The sequence below is a fragment of the Azolla caroliniana genome, unplaced genomic scaffold (genome assembly GCF_043228905.1).
Source record: "Azolla caroliniana isolate FFs.n. ecotype wild unplaced genomic scaffold, voAzoCaro1.0.p SCAF_3, whole genome shotgun sequence".
NCBI classification, from domain to species: domain Eukaryota; kingdom Viridiplantae; phylum Streptophyta; class Polypodiopsida; order Salviniales; family Salviniaceae; genus Azolla; species Azolla caroliniana.
Genome location: NW_028230438.1, coordinates 7,040,260 through 7,060,768, shown reverse-complemented (window position 1 = coordinate 7,060,768; position 20,509 = coordinate 7,040,260). Strand labels below are relative to the sequence as shown.

At 38.3% G+C, this 20,509-nt stretch overlaps 2 protein-coding genes across 2 annotated transcripts; both read left to right on the top strand.

Annotated features, from left to right (window-relative positions):
• The first annotated feature begins 1,386 nt into the window (after window positions 1-1,386).
• Window positions 1,387-3,879, top strand: LOC147866095 (pentatricopeptide repeat-containing protein At3g09040, mitochondrial-like). The gene has a single exon (XM_087316464.1). It carries the CDS (start codon window positions 1,431-1,433, stop codon window positions 3,711-3,713), a length of 2,283 nt encoding a protein of 760 aa, XP_087172590.1. The 5' UTR covers window positions 1,387-1,430; the 3' UTR covers window positions 3,714-3,879.
• Window positions 3,880-8,001: 4,122 nt separating this feature from the next.
• Window positions 8,002-11,490, top strand: LOC147866094 (subtilisin-like protease SBT1.7). Its single transcript, XM_087316465.1, has 2 exons — window positions 8,002-9,195; window positions 9,924-11,490. Exons 1-2 carry the CDS (start codon window positions 8,053-8,055, stop codon window positions 11,136-11,138), a joined length of 2,358 nt encoding a protein of 785 aa, XP_087172591.1. The 5' UTR covers window positions 8,002-8,052; the 3' UTR covers window positions 11,139-11,490.
• Window positions 11,491-20,509: the final 9,019 nt, after the last annotated feature.

Sequence of the window (20,509 nt, the reverse complement as noted above, 5' to 3'; positions counted from 1 at the left end):
TATGTGGGTTTACATGTCCCTCCACTTGGACAACTAAAAACATAATGTCACACCATGTGAAGCTCACTTTCACACTCAAGCAAAAAGTATATGTAGGCACCCAAGAGATGAGTATGATTGTGTCTAAGGAGGAGAAATTGCATGAGATTGGTACATTGTGTAAGCAATTATGGGAAGCATGGAACCACTATGCTTCATATCTAAGCGTGATGTGCTCCTCGTTTTCTTGTCCCTTATTGGAGTGGAGTGCCCTTGTATGATTGTCTCTAGCTAACCTCTCCAACTGCTCTCTGTTTCAATATGAACGCAGTTTCCCTTCTTATTTAAAAAATATAGGGATCACAAATTAGGTAAGTTGTAGAAAGCCTCGAGTTCACTTGACCATGTGATTCCTGACATATTTGGGCAACATCACAATGATGTGATTTTGATACTAATGTAGTTTTAACATTTGAAATATCCTTTCTCTATGTCTCTTGTAGTCCTTCCTTTTGCCCTAATGTGGGCAGGATGGAGAGTGTGGCCATTGCCATCTCCTATAGGCAAAGTTACATGGCATTGGGCATAAGAATCAATAACAGTTCAATTCGAGAGAGTCAAAGTCAAACCGGTTTGAAACCGAATCGAACCACAAAACCAATTAGAAAAAAAAACCAAACTGTAAAAACCGTGGTTTTGTGGTTCAATTTCAGTTTTCAACTTAGGTAAAAATTCAAATTTGAAAATTAAAAAAAAAAAATCATTATTTGAAATTTTGAAAATTTTAAAGATTTTTTCCTAAAATGTGAGAATTAGCTTAATAATGAAAAGGTTGCTCAAAAATAATATTTAAACAAATATTAATTTAAAAAAAAACATCGAACCGCTTAAACAACGGTTTCAAACCATTTAACCAAACTGAACTGAACCGTTCACCCCCCAAACCGAACCGATTAAGCCGTGGTTTCACGGATCGGTTTGGTTCAAACGGAAACGTTGCCGATTGTTAATTGGGCATTCTCATCTCCATAATAGGCGGGAGGAGTTGCATGCGCCAAAACTAGACTCAAGAAACTTATTATCGAAGGGGTGTCAGGCCCAAGACCCAGAGGTGTAGAGAAGTGTGCGTGTCCATGCTGATTACGCTAGCCACATACTCGTGAAGTCTCCTTTTATAGACTCAGTTTAGGGTTTAGGGTTTATGAACATTTCTTCCTGCCCTTTTTGAGACCTTTCTTCTGGGTATATAGCCTATAGGTTTCCTCTTGAGACATTTCATTATGTACACTAACTAATATGTAGATACCAATGCATGGACATATATATTCTTATGTTTTGATTGCCATTCAGTGAGGTCTTATATGTATGTACATGATAGATACTGCATTTGGGCTTCAATGAATGAGGGCTTAGCCCAACCTCCTTTCAACTGACATTTCTGTGCACGCCCCATGGTGGGCCTCCAAGAGGCTTTCAACAGAGTGCATCAATCTGTTCAACATGGTGGGCGGGTCTCTGTAGCTACTGTTTATGGTCTTCTACAACGTTGTATAAATGAGAGAAACTTGTTAATAGGGAAGAGTGTGCTTTCTCTCATCATCATGCCATGTGGGTATGAATCGAATGCATTTCTCGCGGCTCATTCGATCCGAATGTTTGCATTATGTGGAAGCTTAGTAGAAGCAAATCAAGTCTTTGAACAAGTAAAGCAACCCAACGTATTCACATGGAATGCCATCATTTGGGCACATGTAAAGTGTGGAAATAGTGATAAAGCCATGGTTTTATATCATCAACTCAAAGCTTCTGGATTGATTCTAGATGCCCATATTTTTGTAGCTGTGCTTAAAGGATGCTCTAATTCTTTGTCTTTGTTTATAGTGTATGCCCATCTTGTTGAAAGTGGTTTGGAAATGAGCATACATGTGTGTACTACCCTTTGTGATATGTTCTCAAGTTTCGATAAATTTGATGAAGCTCTATGTGTCTTCAATTTGTTGCCGGAGAAGGGTATAACTTCATGCAATGCAATGATAAAAGGATATACCCATCTTGGTCTCAGCAATGAAGGACTACAAATTTTTAAGCAAATGAACATTGAAGGCACACAACCAAATCATGTTACTTTTGTTTGTATACTTAAAACGTGTTCAGACTCGGGGCAACTTGGCCAAGGCAAGATTTTCCATTGTCAAATTCTCAGCCAGGGTTTTAATGAAAACGTGATTCTGAGAAACACATTGATTAATATGTACTCTAATTGCGTAAGTGTTGATTCCGCATATAGAGTGTTTATGAGCTCGGAGCCGAAAGATGTAACAACATGGAATGCTATGATTTCTGGCTATGTCCAACATGGTCATAAGGAAGAGGCACTCCATCTTTTCCAATCGATGCATTGTGTTGGTATGGACCCAAATGAAATCACCTTTACTTGTGTGATAAAAGCATGTCTTTCCCATCTCATGCTGGGAAAGGCGGTACATGATCTTATCATCGAAAATGGCCTAGAAGGAAATATGTTCATTGCAAGCACTCTCATCAACATGTATGCTAATTGTGGTAATGTGAATGATGGGCTCAGTGTATTCTCCACCATACTGGAGCCAAATTTGGTTGCATGGAGTGCCATTATTGCATGTAATGCCCAAAATGAGTGTAGTGAATGGGCACTCGAGGCTTTTCTAGAGATGCAACAACAAGGTTTGGAACCCAACCAAGTGGTGTTTTCCAGTATCTTGAAAGCTTGCTCAGATCTAGCACTCTTGGATCTCGGCAAGCTAGTACATATCCAAATTATTGAAAGTGGGTGCAAATTCAATGCTTTCATAGCAAGTGCTCTTATTGATATGTACACCAAGTCCAATAGCTCCCAAGAAGAAGCCCTTAGTGTATTCAATGGATTTTCAGACAGCAATAACATTGTAACATGGAGTGCGATGATTGCGGGACATGCCCAACAAGGACAAAATGTGGAGGCTCTTCGGCTTTATAACAACATGCAAGATGATGGTGTGGAACCGAACGAAATAACATTCTTAACACTCTTGAATTTGTGCTCGAGCATGACTGACATTGCCCAAGGTATGCTGATTCACGTTCATATTGTTGAGACTGGACATGAATGCGATACACCAGTTAGCAATTCCCTTGTCGACATGTATGCCAATTGTGGGAACTTAAGAGATGCACATAAAGTGCTAGAAGGGTCTTACGAGCAAAATGTGGTCACGTGGAATGCATTGCTTGCTGGTTGTGCAAAGCACTCCGACTATAAAACAGCCCTTAAATGTTTGGATGCCATGAAGCTCAGGAATTTGCGACCAAATGATGTGACCTTTGTGAGTGTTCTCTCATTATGCAACCACATGGGTCTCATCTATGAAGGCCATCGTCACTTCAGGATGATAAAAGAATTTGATATAATACCCACATATGAGCACTACACTTGCATTATTGACCTCTTTGGTCGGGCGGGCTTCTTTAATAAGGCCGAAGATATACTCAACACCATGCCCTTTTTGCCTACTATAGTGGCACTTGTCTCTTTGTTAAGCCATTGTAAAACATATGGAAATGCCAAATTAGCAACCTATTGCTACGATAACCTTGTTTCCATGGACACAGGGATTGTACTCAATACGTTGGAAATGTTGACCTTTGATGGATTTGAGTGTAGAGACATTTTGGAGGATTTCCAAATGATGTGTAAAGAACAGAACTTGGCATATTGAGGATGATATCATGGTCAAGTTGATGATCTTGCACTTCCTAGAGCTTGGGCATTGGTTCCCATTATTATTATATATTCACGAATTCAAATGCTCGAATTTGGACTTTACAGAGGTATATATATTCAAATGGGGGAGACATCAATTGCACAAGTATATTATATGACATTTCAACTTTTGCAGGTTGTCGAGATGCTTAAACTGTATTTTCTCGGGGGACTCTGATTATCAGCAGTCAAATTCCAATGTTTTGGAAGGTGATGAAGATGTTCACTTGATTTAGAAACGAGGTGGGTCTTACATCTAACATAAATCTCGAGGATTATTGTATAAAAATGAGAATCTAATTTCATGCTACATGTTTTTTTTATAGGTAGATCGATTGTCTTCGATCACGATCATGTTGTCATTCAGGTTTAATGGAAAGAAAATAATAACTACATACTGAAAGAAAGCTTTTGGATTGTTGAGGAACATGCCTTAAGCAGAGGAAGAGTAAAATCTAGTAAAATCTAATAAAATCTAATAAAATCCAATATCTCCAGATTGAGTACCCTGCCGATTCCATATTGTAGCAATACTGTAAGGATCTTGAGCAAGTTGTGCAAACAAGGATATATATTGGATCCTTGGCTCTTTACAAGGAGGATCTTTGAATTCCCACTAGTATTGTAATCCTTCAGCCCCACGATTTCCAGAGGAAGCATCTTTGAATTGAGTAATGCTTCAAGAGTTATGTGCTATTCAAAATGGAGTTGAAGTTTGCCAAGTGTCCAAAGGCAAACTGAATTTCGGTAAATCAAACGGAACAATCTCGTTCGAACTCTTGTTGATGTCTTCTAGAGTGTTGTTGGAACATCTATAACTCCAAAGATTTGGGTTAAATTCTCCAAATGTAAAGTGGATTCTGGTAAAACCAAATTGAATGATGTTAACTTTTTGACTGATTCTGGTGTCATAAAAACATGCACCTCAAAGATCTATGAAGGTGGGGTTATAGTACCTAACCGAATATTTTGAGCACATACAAATGTGAATGTTCCTCTATTTGTGAGTAGATTCTATCTTATGCGAAATTAAAGTATAAACAGGCAACATATAAAGGAATTCTTCACAAATGATTGCAAGCTTCAAAGCATGCGAGGGTGCTCAAGAAGGAAGGCACAATGTGTTATAAAAGATCACATCAAAGTGTTGGTTGTAAAGTGGAGTTGCTTTTCAAGTAACGTGAAAGAGAGAGAAGTAGTTTCCCTCAACAAAGAAGCAATGTGAGATTCTTTCCTGCGATTTAGATAATAGAACAATTCGAGAGACTCTAACGAAAACCAAGACAAAATAAATAGCTACGAAAAAGCAAAGAGCAATATATGAAATGAAGTTCACCATGCTTCTCATGTTGGGTCCAAAAGGGTTAGAGAGAGATTGATACAAAAAGGTTAAAGTTCTTTTAGGAGCTAAGGTGCAAATCAATCAAATGAAAAAGGTGAGGCTTCCAAAGGTACAAATCATTATATTTTAGAATGATGAATTTTCAAACTCGGAAAAAAAGAAAAGAAATTTACCAACAAATTCCCTATGGTTTAAGAGATAAGAGTTCCATAAATTGATGATGGATAGAAGTTGTTGTATATGAGAGAAGTAACAAATCAATCGAAGGAACAAGTATAATCACTACACATATGTATATTCAAACCCAGAAAAATAGACAATTTCCCTATTTGTTTACACCAACAAATGACACTATCCTTAAAACAAATAGTCATGGTATGCATCTTCTTCGTATGAAAATTCTTCCCAAGGTCAAGGAAAATGTGAGAGCATGTGGTAACATCTATTGGGAATAGTTTTATTGCCAATTTTGTAGGTTCTCAAGTGGAAGTTGGGATTTAAGTGGACTCCACGAAAGCCCAATAGTGTACTCATGTGCACGTGAGGAATCATATTCTAATTTCTAATGTTGAAACGAAAGGTCTACAAGCTAGTTATCATTAGTAGACATTTGAGATTCGTCCAGAAGCATCATCAACCATATTGTTCTTTCCATTGTCTTGCAAACCTCTCATAACGTGAACATAATTGATAATCATGATACCTATATCAAAGGGGAAATTAAACAACCAAACAAGTCAAGATTGAGCATTCATCACCAAGTTGTTTAGTTGTGGAATTGCAATATATGACACGCAAAGAAAAGAATCTACGTGAATGTTATTTGGTCGGAGCTAATATGATAAAGCAACATTCAATTTCTTTTTGCATGCCAACGCTCATTGATCCGAAATCATGTGAGGGGGGCAATTACAAAGTCTCTTCATAATGGTTCGATAAAGAAAATAAGTCACTTGAGATGTATGCAACTTCGCCAGTAGTTTTTTCATTACTTCCTTAAGGGAGAAAGTAAAAGAAAATGTGTGGGCCTACAAGAGATAGAGATAGAGAAGGCTAAGTGTTAGATGATGAATAGATTGCTCAAATCTTCAATCGTCTATTACAGCCTTTATGGAATAAAGGGGAGGACTAGCATTGAAAACATGAGACAAAAACAATAAAAATCGAGAAGCATAGCAAAAAAGGGGAAATGTTTCATAAATATCGTCTGAGTGGGTATTGGATAAAGCAACTATCATATACAATGTTAGTGAACAATGCAAAAACTTTGCTAGTCCTACCTCCGATATTGATTGGTGGCAATCATGAAGAGTGAGTAAGTTTTGTAACAATATCATGTTTCTATGATGAAGGATTCATTACGAGAAATAAATAACTGACGAAGTCATTACATGGAAGAGAAGGAAAATGAATGAACAACTTGAACTCGTCTGAATTGGTGTCGATCTCTCACTTTCTTCAACACATGTATTTTCTTCTCTCTCTCTCTCCTCTCCATTGTGACCCAACAAACCCACTTTTTGCAACTTCTTGCAAGTGTCACAAATCTCTATCTTATACCATAGAGAGACTAAGAGAGTGAGAGATTCTTGGAATTAAAAAATGTGCCGTACTTGAAATATTTGACGAGAAATGAGGGATTATCTTGGGGCCAACTTTTAATGTATTGATTGTAAAAGTTATTGATTAAAAGAGTACTCATTTCCAATCGAGCCTTTTTTTTGATGAAAACGATTTTACTCGAAGATATGAAATTTAAGCACGATTTACAAAGCGCATCGTTACCATCACAAAGCTAACCAAATAGTTCGATAGTTAGGAGGGGGGGGGGGGGGGGGGGGAAGAAGCCATGCACACATACCCTATTGGATGGGCTTCTCATTCACTATTGGTTGGGCTTCTCATTTGGGACAAATGTAAAACAAGGTATGTGGTAAGAGTCTAGAAAACATGCTCCTCCTGCGTATTACCCTTGAAAGAACTTTTGGCCCACTTGCTTTAATGTGATATATCACTTGTCACAATACCACTACACCACAATACCACAATACCACGACACCACAAATACTAGAATACAACAAATACCACAACACGACAATCTTGTTCCTCCCAAGCTTCCTTTTCAACTTTTCCATTGTGGCGCACTCTTGTTATACCTTATGTGCTTGTCAAACTTATCCGAAAAGTGCATTGCAACAACACCGCCTCTTTTCTGAAGGTTTCCTTCCTTCCGTTCCTGTCTTCCGTGTCTACCTTCACCCACGTTTGTTGAGACCCGGTTCCAAACAAAACATCGAGATCAGATACTAGGAAATCAGACCAAAACTCTTTGTCATATTTCGATATGTTTACGAGAGGGGGTGGATGGTAAACATCGGATATTTCGAAACACAACCAACAAAGAGCGCATTCACACACGCATAGAAAAAGAACCAACAAAAAGAAGGGTAAAAATCTTTTTTTGCTTTTTTTTTTGTTTTGTTTTGTGGTTTTTTTTACCTTTTTTTTTCTCGATAAGTGGAGAGGCAGATAGTGAAAATAGAATAGAAGAACAGATAAGGAGAAACAGGGGAAATAGGGGTCAAAGAAGAAGAAGAAGAAGAAGAAGAAGAAGAAGAAGAAACAGAGCATTCATTCATTCAACTTATCAGATTGAAGGCAGGGTAGTGCAGTGTGTGTATGAGTGTGAAAACGCTTGAAAAAGAAGAAGAAGAAAGCCAAAAAAACAACACAACCAACAACAAAAGAGAGAGAGAGAAAGAAAGCCAAACACTTGCAATTACTACTACTACTACTACTCCTCTTTTTTAACTTTCCATCTCCTCCTGAGTCCTTTATATGTATATATATATGTATGTATGTATGTATGTGCTGCTCTCTTCTCCTCCTCTTTCTCTCTGTTCCTTCCCCAAGTTCTTAGCTCTACTACCATCTACTGCTTATCTTAGTTAGTATGGGCTCACATGGAGCCCCACTCATCTTCCTTGCCCTCACCATAGCCAGCATAGCCAGCATAGCTAGGGCTTCTTCTTCTTCTTCTTCTTCTTCCTCCTACATTGTCCATATCGCCCACTCCGCTAAGCCGTCCGCCTTCTCGACTCACATAGATTGGTATATGTCCACCTTGGCCCTAGCCAAAGGCCATGAATTAACCTCTACCCAAGAAGAAGGTGAATCCCCCTTCCTATACACCTACTCCAATGTCTTCCATGGCTTCGCTGCTCGCCTCTCCGGCCCCGAGCTGCAAGCATTGAAGCGAATCGGAGGTGTGGTAAGTGTTATGGAAGACCAATCCTTTGCTCATCTCCACACCACAAGAACCCCTCAATTCTTGGGCCTCGACCCGAGGTCCGGCTTGCTCCCCGACTCAAGCTTCGGGGAGGATGTCGTTGTCGGGGTCATCGACTCGGGCATATGGCCCGAAAGGAAGAGCTTTGATGACAGCGGAGCCTCTCTCGGACCCATCCCGTCCCGATGGAAGGGACATTGCGAGTCTACCCCGGACTTCTCGCCTTCGCTATGCAACAAGAAGCTCATCGGAGCGAGATCCTTCTACAAAGGCTACGAATCCGCGCTCGGGAGCATCAACGAAACCGTAGAGTTCAAGTCTCCTAGGGATACCCAAGGCCATGGGACTCACACCTCCTCCACGGCTGCCGGGGGTTATGTCCGTGGCGCGAACCTATTCGGTTCGGCTTGGGGAACCGCACGCGGGATGGCGCCCCGTGCCCGTATCGCCATGTATAAGGTCTGTTGGGCCGGAGGATGCTTCAATTCTGACATATTAGCCGCCTTCGATCAGGCCGTGGCGGATGGCGTAGACATAATCTCGCTCTCCGTAGGAGGCGGTGTCTTGCCTTACTACCTCGATCCGATCGCTATAGGAAGCTTCGGAGCTATGGAGAATGGGATTCTTGTGTCGAGCTCGGCCGGGAATGCGGGCCCTGTCCCTGCCTCAGTTGCCAATATAGCCCCATGGATGCTAACTGTTGGAGCCAGTACCCTCGATAGAGACTTCCCGGCTCTCATTAAGCTTGCAAATGGCAGATCTTACAAAGGCATCTCCCTCTACAATGGGAAAGAGCTCATTGATCAGGTATGTAAGCATCATAGCCTCTCATGAATGTGTATACTTGAAATCTCACATTAGTAGGGTGAATTTAAGTTCTTGAGGTAAAGCTCAAAAGCTGGAGGTTTGAGGTCCACCATAGCCAGAATGGCTATATAGACCTACATTAATGGAGGAGTCAGTTAGGGTTAGACACAGGCCATAAGTTGTAGGCTCAAAAGCTGGAGGTTTGGTCCACCATAGCCAGAATGGCTATATAGACCTACATTAATGGAGTCTCAGTTAGGGTAGACATAGGCCATAAGGTCATGGTGGGGCAGGGTATTTGAATTTGATGCTTAAGATTGGCACCACATAACAATGAATGTGATTATGAATGACATTTGGATTTTTGATGCTTAAGATTGGCACCACATAACAATGAATGTGATTATGAATGACTGGATTTTTGATGCTTAAGATTGGCACCACATAACAATGAATGTGATTATGAATGACATTTGGATTTGATGCTCCCACATAACAAATGAATGTGATTTATGAATGACATTTGGATTTTTGATGTTTAAACTTTGCACCACGTAACAATGAATGTGATTTATGAATTGACATTTGGATTTTTGATGCTTAAGCTTTGGCATCCACATAACAATGAATGTGATTTATGAATGACATTTGGATTTTTGATCCTTAAGCTTTGGCACCACTTAACAATAATGAATGTGATTTATGAATGACATTGTTTCGATATGCAGACATTGGTCTATGCGGGGGATGTGGGCTTGCCGGGCACAAACGCGAGCTCTAATTTGTGTATGACCGACACTCTGGACCCAAAACGTGTGAAGGGAAAGATCGTGGTATGTGATAGGGGCGTGAGCGCACGAGCCGCCAAAGGCATGGTCGTGAAGAAAGCCGGAGGAGAAGGCATGATCCTCGCCAATGCCGAGACGAATGGCGAAGAGCTTATTGCCGATAGCCATGTCCTACCCGCTGCACTTGTCGGCTACCAAGCGGGCCTCGCCATCAAGGCCTACCTTGCGGCCTCTCGGACCACCCCGGCCACCGTTAGCCTCGACTTCTCGGGCACCGTCCTAGGTGTGAAACCGGCCCCCGTCATGGCCGCTTTCTCCTCCCGCGGCCCCAACCCGGCCAACCCCGAGATATTGAAGCCCGACGTGACAGCCCCGGGTGTGAACATACTTGCCGCGTGGACGGACAAAGCCGGCCCGACCGAGCTCCCGGGCGATGACCGCGTGGTGCCATTCAACATAATGTCGGGGACGTCGATGTCATGCCCGCATGCGAGCGGCCTTGCGGCTCTCCTCAAGGGGGCATACCCTCATTGGAGCCCATCGGCTATCAAATCAGCCCTTATGACCACCGCGTACAATAGAGACAATAGTGGAAATGGCCTCTTAGATGGGGCCGATGCCACGATCGCCTCCACACCTTTCGGCTTCGGGGCCGGACATGTCGATCCAGCCAAGGCGCTCAACCCGGGCCTCGTCTATGACCTCGGTGTCCAAGACTATGTGGATTTCCTATGTGGGCTTAACTACTCGGACACCATGTTGGTTACCCTCACCAAAGAGAGGTACAAGTGCTCCCCTAAGAGCCTTTCCCCTAGCAATCTCAACTACCCTTCTTTTTCCTTGGTCTTTAACCAAGGCGCGGGCACGACCACGAGGTTTAGTGCCACACTTACCCGGACGGTCACCAACGTTGGGGAGGATAATTCAGTGTATAATGTGAAGGCCGTGGCCCCAAATGGGGTGACCATGAAGGTCGAGCCTACTACGCTTGCTTTTAGTAGGGTTAATGAGAAGAAGAGTTATACAATTACATGTGAAGCGAGCATTCTCAAGGGCCTTAGCCCCGAAGAAAGTCACTCCTCCTTTGGTAGTATTACGTGGTCGAACCAAGTGCATGATGTGAGGAGCCCCGTGGCTTTCACTTGGCAAAACTAAACTCCAACTTGTGAGTAAAATAAATATATGCAATGGTTTCCTACCACATACTAAAACTCATAAAAGGCATTGGCATTCCTTACTAAATGTTTGGAGACACAATTCTTTTATTATTATTATTATTATTATTATACTTCCCTACACAAGTCAAGTTGTATCCTACCTTCACAAGTTTTGATCAATTGTGATTTCACCAACAACCTATACTTCTTTCCTTGTGAATTGTATGTACCCATGCGAGAAACGCCAAATTGGAAAACCCTTCTCTTATTATTATATATTTTATACAAGCCGTATCTTGATTTCAATATAAGTAAGGTTTTATCAATACCTTACTTCTTGGTTTGTCAAATTGAATGATTTTATTACTAGCTAGTTCTAAACTTTGTACATGCTTTTCTGGAACTTAAAAAAAGGTTGATCTAAAGAATAGCCCCAAACATTTCAACAATGGTCACATATAGCGAGTGGACATGAATATTACCTTGTTTAGTTTGGGCATGAATGTTTAATGACTTCAAGCTATGTTTGCTTGCTTGTGAAATCTTGTTCATCAACATTCTCCACTATGATATGGTTATCCCTTCACTATGTTCTTTGCATTTCTGAGAATGTGTTCTTTACGGATAGTGGGGTGTACAATGCTATTGGGAATAAGGCTAGGTGATCCAACAGTTATTACCAGACAATAGTTATTATGTATGTGGAAATATTTTAAGAATTATCATTTGAATAAGAGAAAGTCTTTGTTTAATTTAAGCTTCCATATTTATTGAATGCTTTCCGAAGTGTCATATTACTATGCCCAAGATGAATGCTTTTGAGGTTACCGTAAGTATCTCAAATTCCCTCAATATGTTAACCATTGAATTTAGATATCAACCACGTCAAGCATTTACAATTGAGTAGTAACTACGTTTTAGGGGGACAAGATATTTTGATTCGGTGGAGCATGATCAGCGAATAAGATGCATGTGATGTAAAGGCAGACTTGTGTGATGAGGTCAATGTTGAAGTGCACCTTGAGAAATACTTTAATGTGCAAATGCAACTAGATGAAATAGTGGCATATGGGACCTTGTCTCGATCCTTTTTTTGTGGTTAACGAAAACCTTACAAACGTGTCACTAGCTTTTAGAACACCATGTCATTGTCTCCAATGATTTTAGATCTGGAGGGGTGGCGATGCGATATCACATGTATTACACCTGTACCTACATCTATTATAAGGAGTGTGAAAAATTCTCATTAGTTAATTTAAATTGTGGAAGTGTGCACTCATGTAGTTGTAAAATAATTTTAAATTCTAAGTGTGGTTTTTGAGGAGCTTCAAATATCCCACTCACGGTTATACGAGAACCGGTGCACAAATGCTTCGGTTTTAAGAGGTCGAACATTGCTTTTGTAGAACATAGTTACATACGAAGCCCTTCTTGGAAACACGAATACCTTCACAAAATCTCTGGTTTCATGAACCTGTCATTTATGACAAACTCTTTTGCTTCATGAACCTAACCAAGTTCTACCCTACTGTTAGGATGTTCAAAATTGCTTTGGTAGAATGACAAAGGTAGAACATGCAGGGCACATGTCATATGAGTTGATTGAGATGATGTGCATGTGTTTACAATTTTTTTAATTACGAGGGTCTTTCATTATATGATTTTTCGATGCATTTTAGCATACTTTGACCCTACTTTTATTACATTGTTCTTTTCCATTGTCAATTTCTCACACAATAGTCTCAAGTGCAAGACAATTTGTTTTTTCCGTATCTAAGGATTTTCTAAGTTTGGACATGCGTTAACACCCAACCGACCATGTTTACCTACCCTAAGGCCTTTGATCACCACCTCTTTTTAATGCTTGTCTTGCAAAATAACTTTTGCTTTTCATTTATTCTTCATTAATATTCATTGAGAAAAATGTGGATCTACATTCAATAATAAAAGGTACATTCTTGCACCTAGACAAGCTACCGAGAGTTTAAGTATTAACTCTAGCACTCCTGGTTGAGCTTTCTACCTATAGTCAAAGGAGCAAACAACTCAATGCTCCACCCAAAGGTTCACATTTACAAGTAAGTGTGGAATGACGATTTAGTTTAAGCTTTTATTGAAATGATGGTATTATAATTAAACTTTTAGAAATGGAAAAGCCATAGTCTTCACCATAGTCTTCAAAGATAGACCCAACGAGAAAAAGTACAATTGTTAAAATCACTTTGTCATCAGATAATGTGAACACTTGTTTGACGCACCAACGGCTTGACATGAAATATTTTGTCATGAACATCACAATGATAATTCATCAAGCTATTAGAATGATAATTTGTATGAGATACTTGGACCACTTTTTATATGTTGATGAGAACGACAGTCTCACTAGGAAATAGAATCACATATAATATCAATATTAAAATTTCACTTTATGAGCTAAATGAAATGCTGACTTTCAGAAACAATAAAATACAAACATTGTCACATTCTTATTCATAACTACGACTTCCTAAGACACTTTTTGCTTTCCTTAAGAACATTTGCTACTGATGTCTTTGAGGGTGAATCAAAAGACTGGTTGCCCAACTGTTATGTACTAAAAATTTAGATCTTTAAAACATTTGCTATCTAAAATACAAAATATTGATTGCTATGGAATTAGTGGTCTCTTAGCATTTTAGAAGTGTGTTCACGCGCATACAAATGCATATCTATTTGTATTTCTAATGTTAACTTTTATAACGACTCTTTGTTTTGACACTAAACTGACAAAATAAAGATTCAGTTTTCACAAAGAAAAAGGCCATGTAGGCATACTTCAAAATATCTATGAACGAGCCTATTACATATTACATCATAAGCTCAACCTTTTAGAGTCAAGCTTGATCTGATGTTGGACGCAAGGAAAGTATTCTTCATTTTCTCATTTGTAAAGGTGTATCATTAACCATTATTCACATTATTAACAAATAATCACATCTACCATCAACAAACTAAATTACAATTACACGGCCACCTATACAACTAAGCAAAAACATTAAATTACAAGGACAGTTTTGCATGTACATCATCATGATAAAATTAATATGATGTGTTCGTATAAATGCATTGTGATATTATAACATTAGTAGTATGAAAGAATGCATAACCAACAATAATTTTGATTTATAGCACAATAAGTTTAATAGTTGTAAGGTACCGCATGCCATGGATATATGTATAAGTTATAACTAAGGTTAGGCACACCACTTATCACCTACCATTATTGCTCGTTCAGGTTGGTTTAGACTTAGCATCCAACTTGAAGAAAAAATGCATCAAACCAATCATATTCGAGCAACTGTTCACCAAATGCTAGACATCTATCTATCCATCCATCCATTCATCCATCTATCTATCTATGCCTTATCATGCTTGTGTAGCAATGAACATCTTATAGGGTAGACAAAATCAAAGGATTGCTATCCAAAATGGCTAGATAGCTCAATATTGTGTTTGTTGTGTTAGAACCAACAAACTTTATCTATATATAAAGTAGAGCTAGTTTTTCAATTAATAATGCTAACCTTTTAAAAATGATTTATTTTAATCGCTTCTTCTACTAGTCCAATATGAGCTATTAAAGACACAAAGTTTATAGGGGGATGTCATACTGTTCTAAATGCACTTGTCTAACTATCTGAATTGCCTCTTTATCTTGATGGGTATAGTTGCTTTCTATGCTCCTTATCAATGTACTTGAAACAATAGACGGAGTAACTTTCTCGAGTTACTCTTAAGGATATTCGTTAAGGAAAAGATCCAAGACAAAAGATAGATAAAAGAAATTTATAAATAGCAAAAAATATTTAAACACAAGAGGTTTTGGAAAATAAGGAGGTAGTATGATAACTTTCCAAAATATTAGGGGAAGTTTGTTTTTCTTTTTGGATTTCCCACAATTAGGGAGAAGAAATCAAATGATATGGATGTTTAAACATGTCTTTGTATGCCCATTCAATGCAATTCCATTGAACCATGAGATCGGCAAGAAGAACGGGATTGAATATAGTTAGCAAGGAGACTAGGATGTAATCATGACCACATGTAATATGACCAAGTGAGAACTTAGAATAAATGATGTTTTGATTCATCAACTGTAATTATGAGATATTCCCCAAAATGGAAATTATCAGCTAGGACAATGCTGAACTAATTGGATCATGCACTTGGTTGGATATACTGGGTTGAATGAGAGAGAGAGAGAGAGAGAGAGAGAGAGAGAGAGAGAGAGAGAGAGCCTAGAAAATCAAAGACAATAAATATTAAATGAAGTGGTGCCCAATGGGGGTCAATAATGTGATAAAGCAAGGAAGTTGTAGAAAAATGTGGTTCAACAATTTAACGATTTGAAACCTAACATGGTTTACAAAGATGAGCAATACTTGCAATAAATTTCTAACGCATTAGCAATTAAAGATCTAAATACAATTAATTTCCAAAAGATGGTATATTCGTACAACTTAGTCTCATCAAGAACATTCGCAACACAATGCAAACTATGAAGACTTTTAATGTTGTTTGTTGGATGACAGGTCAATGTTAACAATGTTATTTGATGGGACAATTCAATATTTCAACATTATGTAGAGAATACTATGAACCATACTATAAGGTAAAAATTGACAAAACAAAATTAAAAACGTCAAAAAAAACACGAGGATGTTTTCATAACATACACTTTCGTTTGGAAACTTATGAAAACGAATGTTTGAGCAGAAGAATGTGAATATTACGTTCTATGATCTAGAGTTTTGAAAGTGTTAAGATTCTATTACTAATCAATAGACCAAATAAAAGTAAAAGAAAGGTGAATTGATTGGATAGAAGAACCTGATCCTCATAACTACCCTTGAGCGATCAAGACATAGCCAACCTAACATCAACTTCTCCTATTGACGTATGTTAGGTTGGCTTTGTCTTGAGCTATGATCAAGACATAGCTAACCTAACATCAACTTCTCATATTGACGGATATTAGGAAGACTAGTACCTTAGAATAGGTGACATGATCGTTAAGACAGAAGCCTTGCCGGCACCACTACCGTCTCAAGACTTCAACCCTTAACATAATGTGTTTTATGAGGGTAGCTAGACCTCATATTTATACTTCTTCCTAGGCTCCTTGAATAAATGTGATTTTCTAAACGACCCTTCATTCATTAGTTGTCAAGACCATGATAGTGCATGCACTTATTATTCCTTCTATCCAATCACATTAGTCCCTTTCTAACACTAGCAAACATACCCTTCACTTATGTTTTGTAAACATGAGTGAGCTACCCTCACATACACCATGTGTGCATAACAAAAAGTGAATAGGAGAAGTGTATTTACAAGCCTAGTAGAACCAACCACTTAATAAGCAACAATTAAACAAGGCCAAGGAAAGAACAAATCTAGAGGAAGTAGAGCGTAAGTTAATCTCCAATAGGATTGAACAATTCAAACTAAAATGATGAAAATATCAATTTTTATTGAACACACATCAACCCCACAACATAAAGATTCAAATCCACAACCTTAATGGTATTGATCATCATAAATAGACACACACATGTATTAAAATAATGGAAACATGTACAAATTAGGTAGGTTGTAAGATGATTTCTCAATGTTGTGTATCAATTAATTTGGTATGTTTTATATTGTATAATAATCACATCCTATAATCCCTTGTTGGTTGTTTTCCACTACTTTGGTTGTATATAGACTCATCTTCTGTAAGTATTGTCTTCCAAAAATTGGTGAGTATGAGCGACTAATAACAAGGAATCCTATTTTTCTGAGACGAGTAGAGGGTATAGGTTTCGTGAGTAAGGAAGAGGCTATCAACTGGGCATCCATCTTGCGGGAGTGTAGATTCTGTCTAGGAATAAGGGGGAAAACAAAAAATAGAACAAAAGGAATTACTGGTGGATTAAAAAAAAAAGATCAAGGATTCCTCGAGAAGTTAAAGGGTAAGTTTCTCTGCTGAATGAAAAATCGTCGTTCATTAAAGAAATAAAAAAAGTCCTTTTTTTTATACATACGCGAGGAAGGTTCTAGGAACGTTGCTAAAGTCAATTGAAAGTCTTTTAGGAACCAGGAGCCGTGCGAAATTAGAATTTCATGCACGGTTCTGAATGAGCGGGAAGATCGAAAATCTTCTTTTCGACTCTGACTCTCCCACACCAGTTGTTGCTTCTTTTTCTGTGACTTCCAAAGTGAGGGACAACATTGTAAAGATACGTATATGTGCATGTTAAAAGAAGGATCTACTCTTTTTATTGGTATGAGGAGCTTCAAAAGTCTAAAAAAGGATCAAGTGACCTCATTGTCAAGGCTAGGAATTTGATACTAGGTGGAAACCCTATTGAAGTTCTACTCAATAGCGTGTGTAAGGAGAGTGTGTAAGATAAATAACGAGAAGAGAAAGAAGCCGTCTTCTATTGGGACGTTGCATTGAAACTCGAGGATCTCATCTACTCTCTTATCTTACTTACCTACCATATAAGCCACTTCACGTAATGGAGTTGAGTTTCATCTCGTTTGTATCTATATTAATTTAGTGAACTTTTGATGTATTATGCCATTTTAATATGCATATCAAATTAATTTTGACAATCTTACTATCTAATGTTATTCGTGATAGAACAAGGGCTGCAATGGATCTTTCAGCTCGAAGATCCGAGAACTGGGTGCGAAGGGAGATACATGAATTTGGGCAAATTTGACAAAAAACAAAATTTAAGAGTAAAAGTTGAATGATATATTCGTTCGATAGTGCAATGGTGTAATAGATGTCGTAGAAAGAATCACTAGTTGCTTAAACACCACTGAAACCGAGTACATATAGGGTTGCCACACAAGCTACTTTTGAGGGTGTATGGATGGAGATGTTGCTCAAAGATCTTGGATTTACTATACAAGGGTCAATTCCTATTTTGTGATAATATAACTTCCATTATATTGACAAAAACTCCATATTTTCATGCTAGGACCAAACATAAGAGGTCCAAACTTAAGAACAAACTGCGGATGTTCTCTCAAAAGCACTTCCAAAAGATAGACTCTTCAAATTTTGAAAAAAGCTAGGACTCCATCACATAACCGTGTGCTTTAGGGGGAATGTTGAATAAAACGTACAAGCACATATTTGAAAGTTAACATAAAATATACTGTAAGTTCTTCTAGGATTTGATTTATAGACTTGTCATATCAAAGACTTTGATCATACACAGTGTTGGGCAAAGTTTTTAACCCCTATTGGAAATTTTCCTGCTGCTTATGATCCTAACTAGATTTTAAAAATTTTACCCGACAACTTTCCTATGAGTGATAATGTCAACCGGAACATGTTAAATTTTTTTTTACCACATACCAAAAAACAATTTAGCACAAGATGAGGTAGCAACATAGATAGAGTACATTCTATGGAGTATTTGGTTTGGAGTTTGTGGAGTAGGTCCTCTAGAAATGGTACTTGGGAGTTCGCTCATGAGTTAGTTAACAAAGAAAAATAATATTGAACATTAAAAATAAGTGACCTCACCCTATGTGAAAATTATAGAAAATTGAAAGTAGCTCAAGAATTAACATTGCACTACAAGTAATCTATATCACTAACCTATGAATGATTAGTAGTAGAAAAATCTATAAAATGGCACATAATCATGATTTGAGATTACATTATTAGTGGTTGTTTAAACATAAAATCTATGTGCCACATAACCATAATCTGGGAAGATGGAATATGAATCAAAGACTTGTGAGTCAATTCATGCTCTTTTCTTCTCAAACGATTAATGTTGGTTTGAGACCCAATTCTGATCAGATCTCCAGGTATATGTTGGGCATAATTGTGATCACAGTTATGTATTTTGTAGAACCAATCACATAATTGTAATCGGTGTTGTGATCAGCCATTGTTCGGTTCACAAAAAGGGACACACTAATAACTTGGGTCCACGAAAAATCAAGAAGCATACAAGAGTCAATTAATTAGAATCGAATTGCGTAATATGGGAAATGGCATGATTCTTAGCTCCACACATATTGCTGATCATGTAGGCAATTCCTCTCTCTCTCTCTCTCTCTCTCTCTCCTTCATAAGACAAGGCATTGGGATGGAGTGGCTTCCAGACTACGAGAAGAATCCAACGGAAAAGATGATCAGGTTCACTAAAGATGAATCTAGTATTCGTACCCATCTCTTCTTCTTCTTCTTCTTCTTCTTCTTTGGTGAAGTCGGGGGATGGATGATCCGGTTTATCATTTGGAATTGTAATAATTTCTGACATCTCCTTCTTCATCATCATCATCATCATTATCTTCTTCTTCTTCTTCTTGGCCGTGTTGTCGTATTATTGGGTCGAACATTCCTTTTCGTTTCCTCACGAAACCACTTCACCAAAGATGAATGGAGAGACTACATGAAGAAGAAGATCAATTTGAATGTTGATGATGCACCCGTGTTCAACGAAAGTTGGAAGATTTTGAAGCCTCCCCGAGCATTGTTGAAGTGAAGCCAGAGGCATATAAACCTAAATTAGTGACCATCGGTCCATTAAATCAAAATCTTGAGCCATCCTTTAATAATTTTAAGGCATTATGTGTGAAGAAATTCATGGAAATACATAGGATATTAGCTGTGGAAGACCTCATACAACACCTCAACTCTAATCCAGAGTATGAACTTAGCGAAATCTATAAACTCAACCTCTATTTGTTCAACAACTTAGCGAACTTAGTGAGATCTTATTGTTCAGAAACTCTAGGCTAATAAGAAAGCATTTCAACATGTGTATTATTAGATAAATTTTATCCTCAAATTTTTATTTTACAAATACATAAGCATTATTGCCATCTCCCAAGGTTTTTATACCTTCAACATCATACCAAATATGTGCATATATATTATGATCACAATCATGGGTGGTTTCAGGTTATTGACATTGTGTGAGATAGATAGAAATAAAAGTGAACGAAATATTAATGTCATCAAAGGGCATGATATCAAAAGTTACATCCATTTCGAGTGAAAGGCACAGGAAATGGGGAAGAGATAATACATATTACAGACACACAGGAAAAGAGAGGTAAAATAGGAGAAAGAGGGGGAAAAGAGGGATTCGAGAGTGGGACCAAAGGGGGGGAAACAGGAAAAAAATACATTGAAAGAGGGGGAAAGAGAGAAAATCATTTTTTTAAAAACATTATTATTTAAAAAAAATGCATAAATAGCCGGTTACAAAAATATGAACCGGTTTTTGGGAAATTCTAGCCGGAATTAGTTCTGGCTCCCCACTACCTTGGCCGGCAAATGTCTCAACCCAACCAGAACGTTGACAC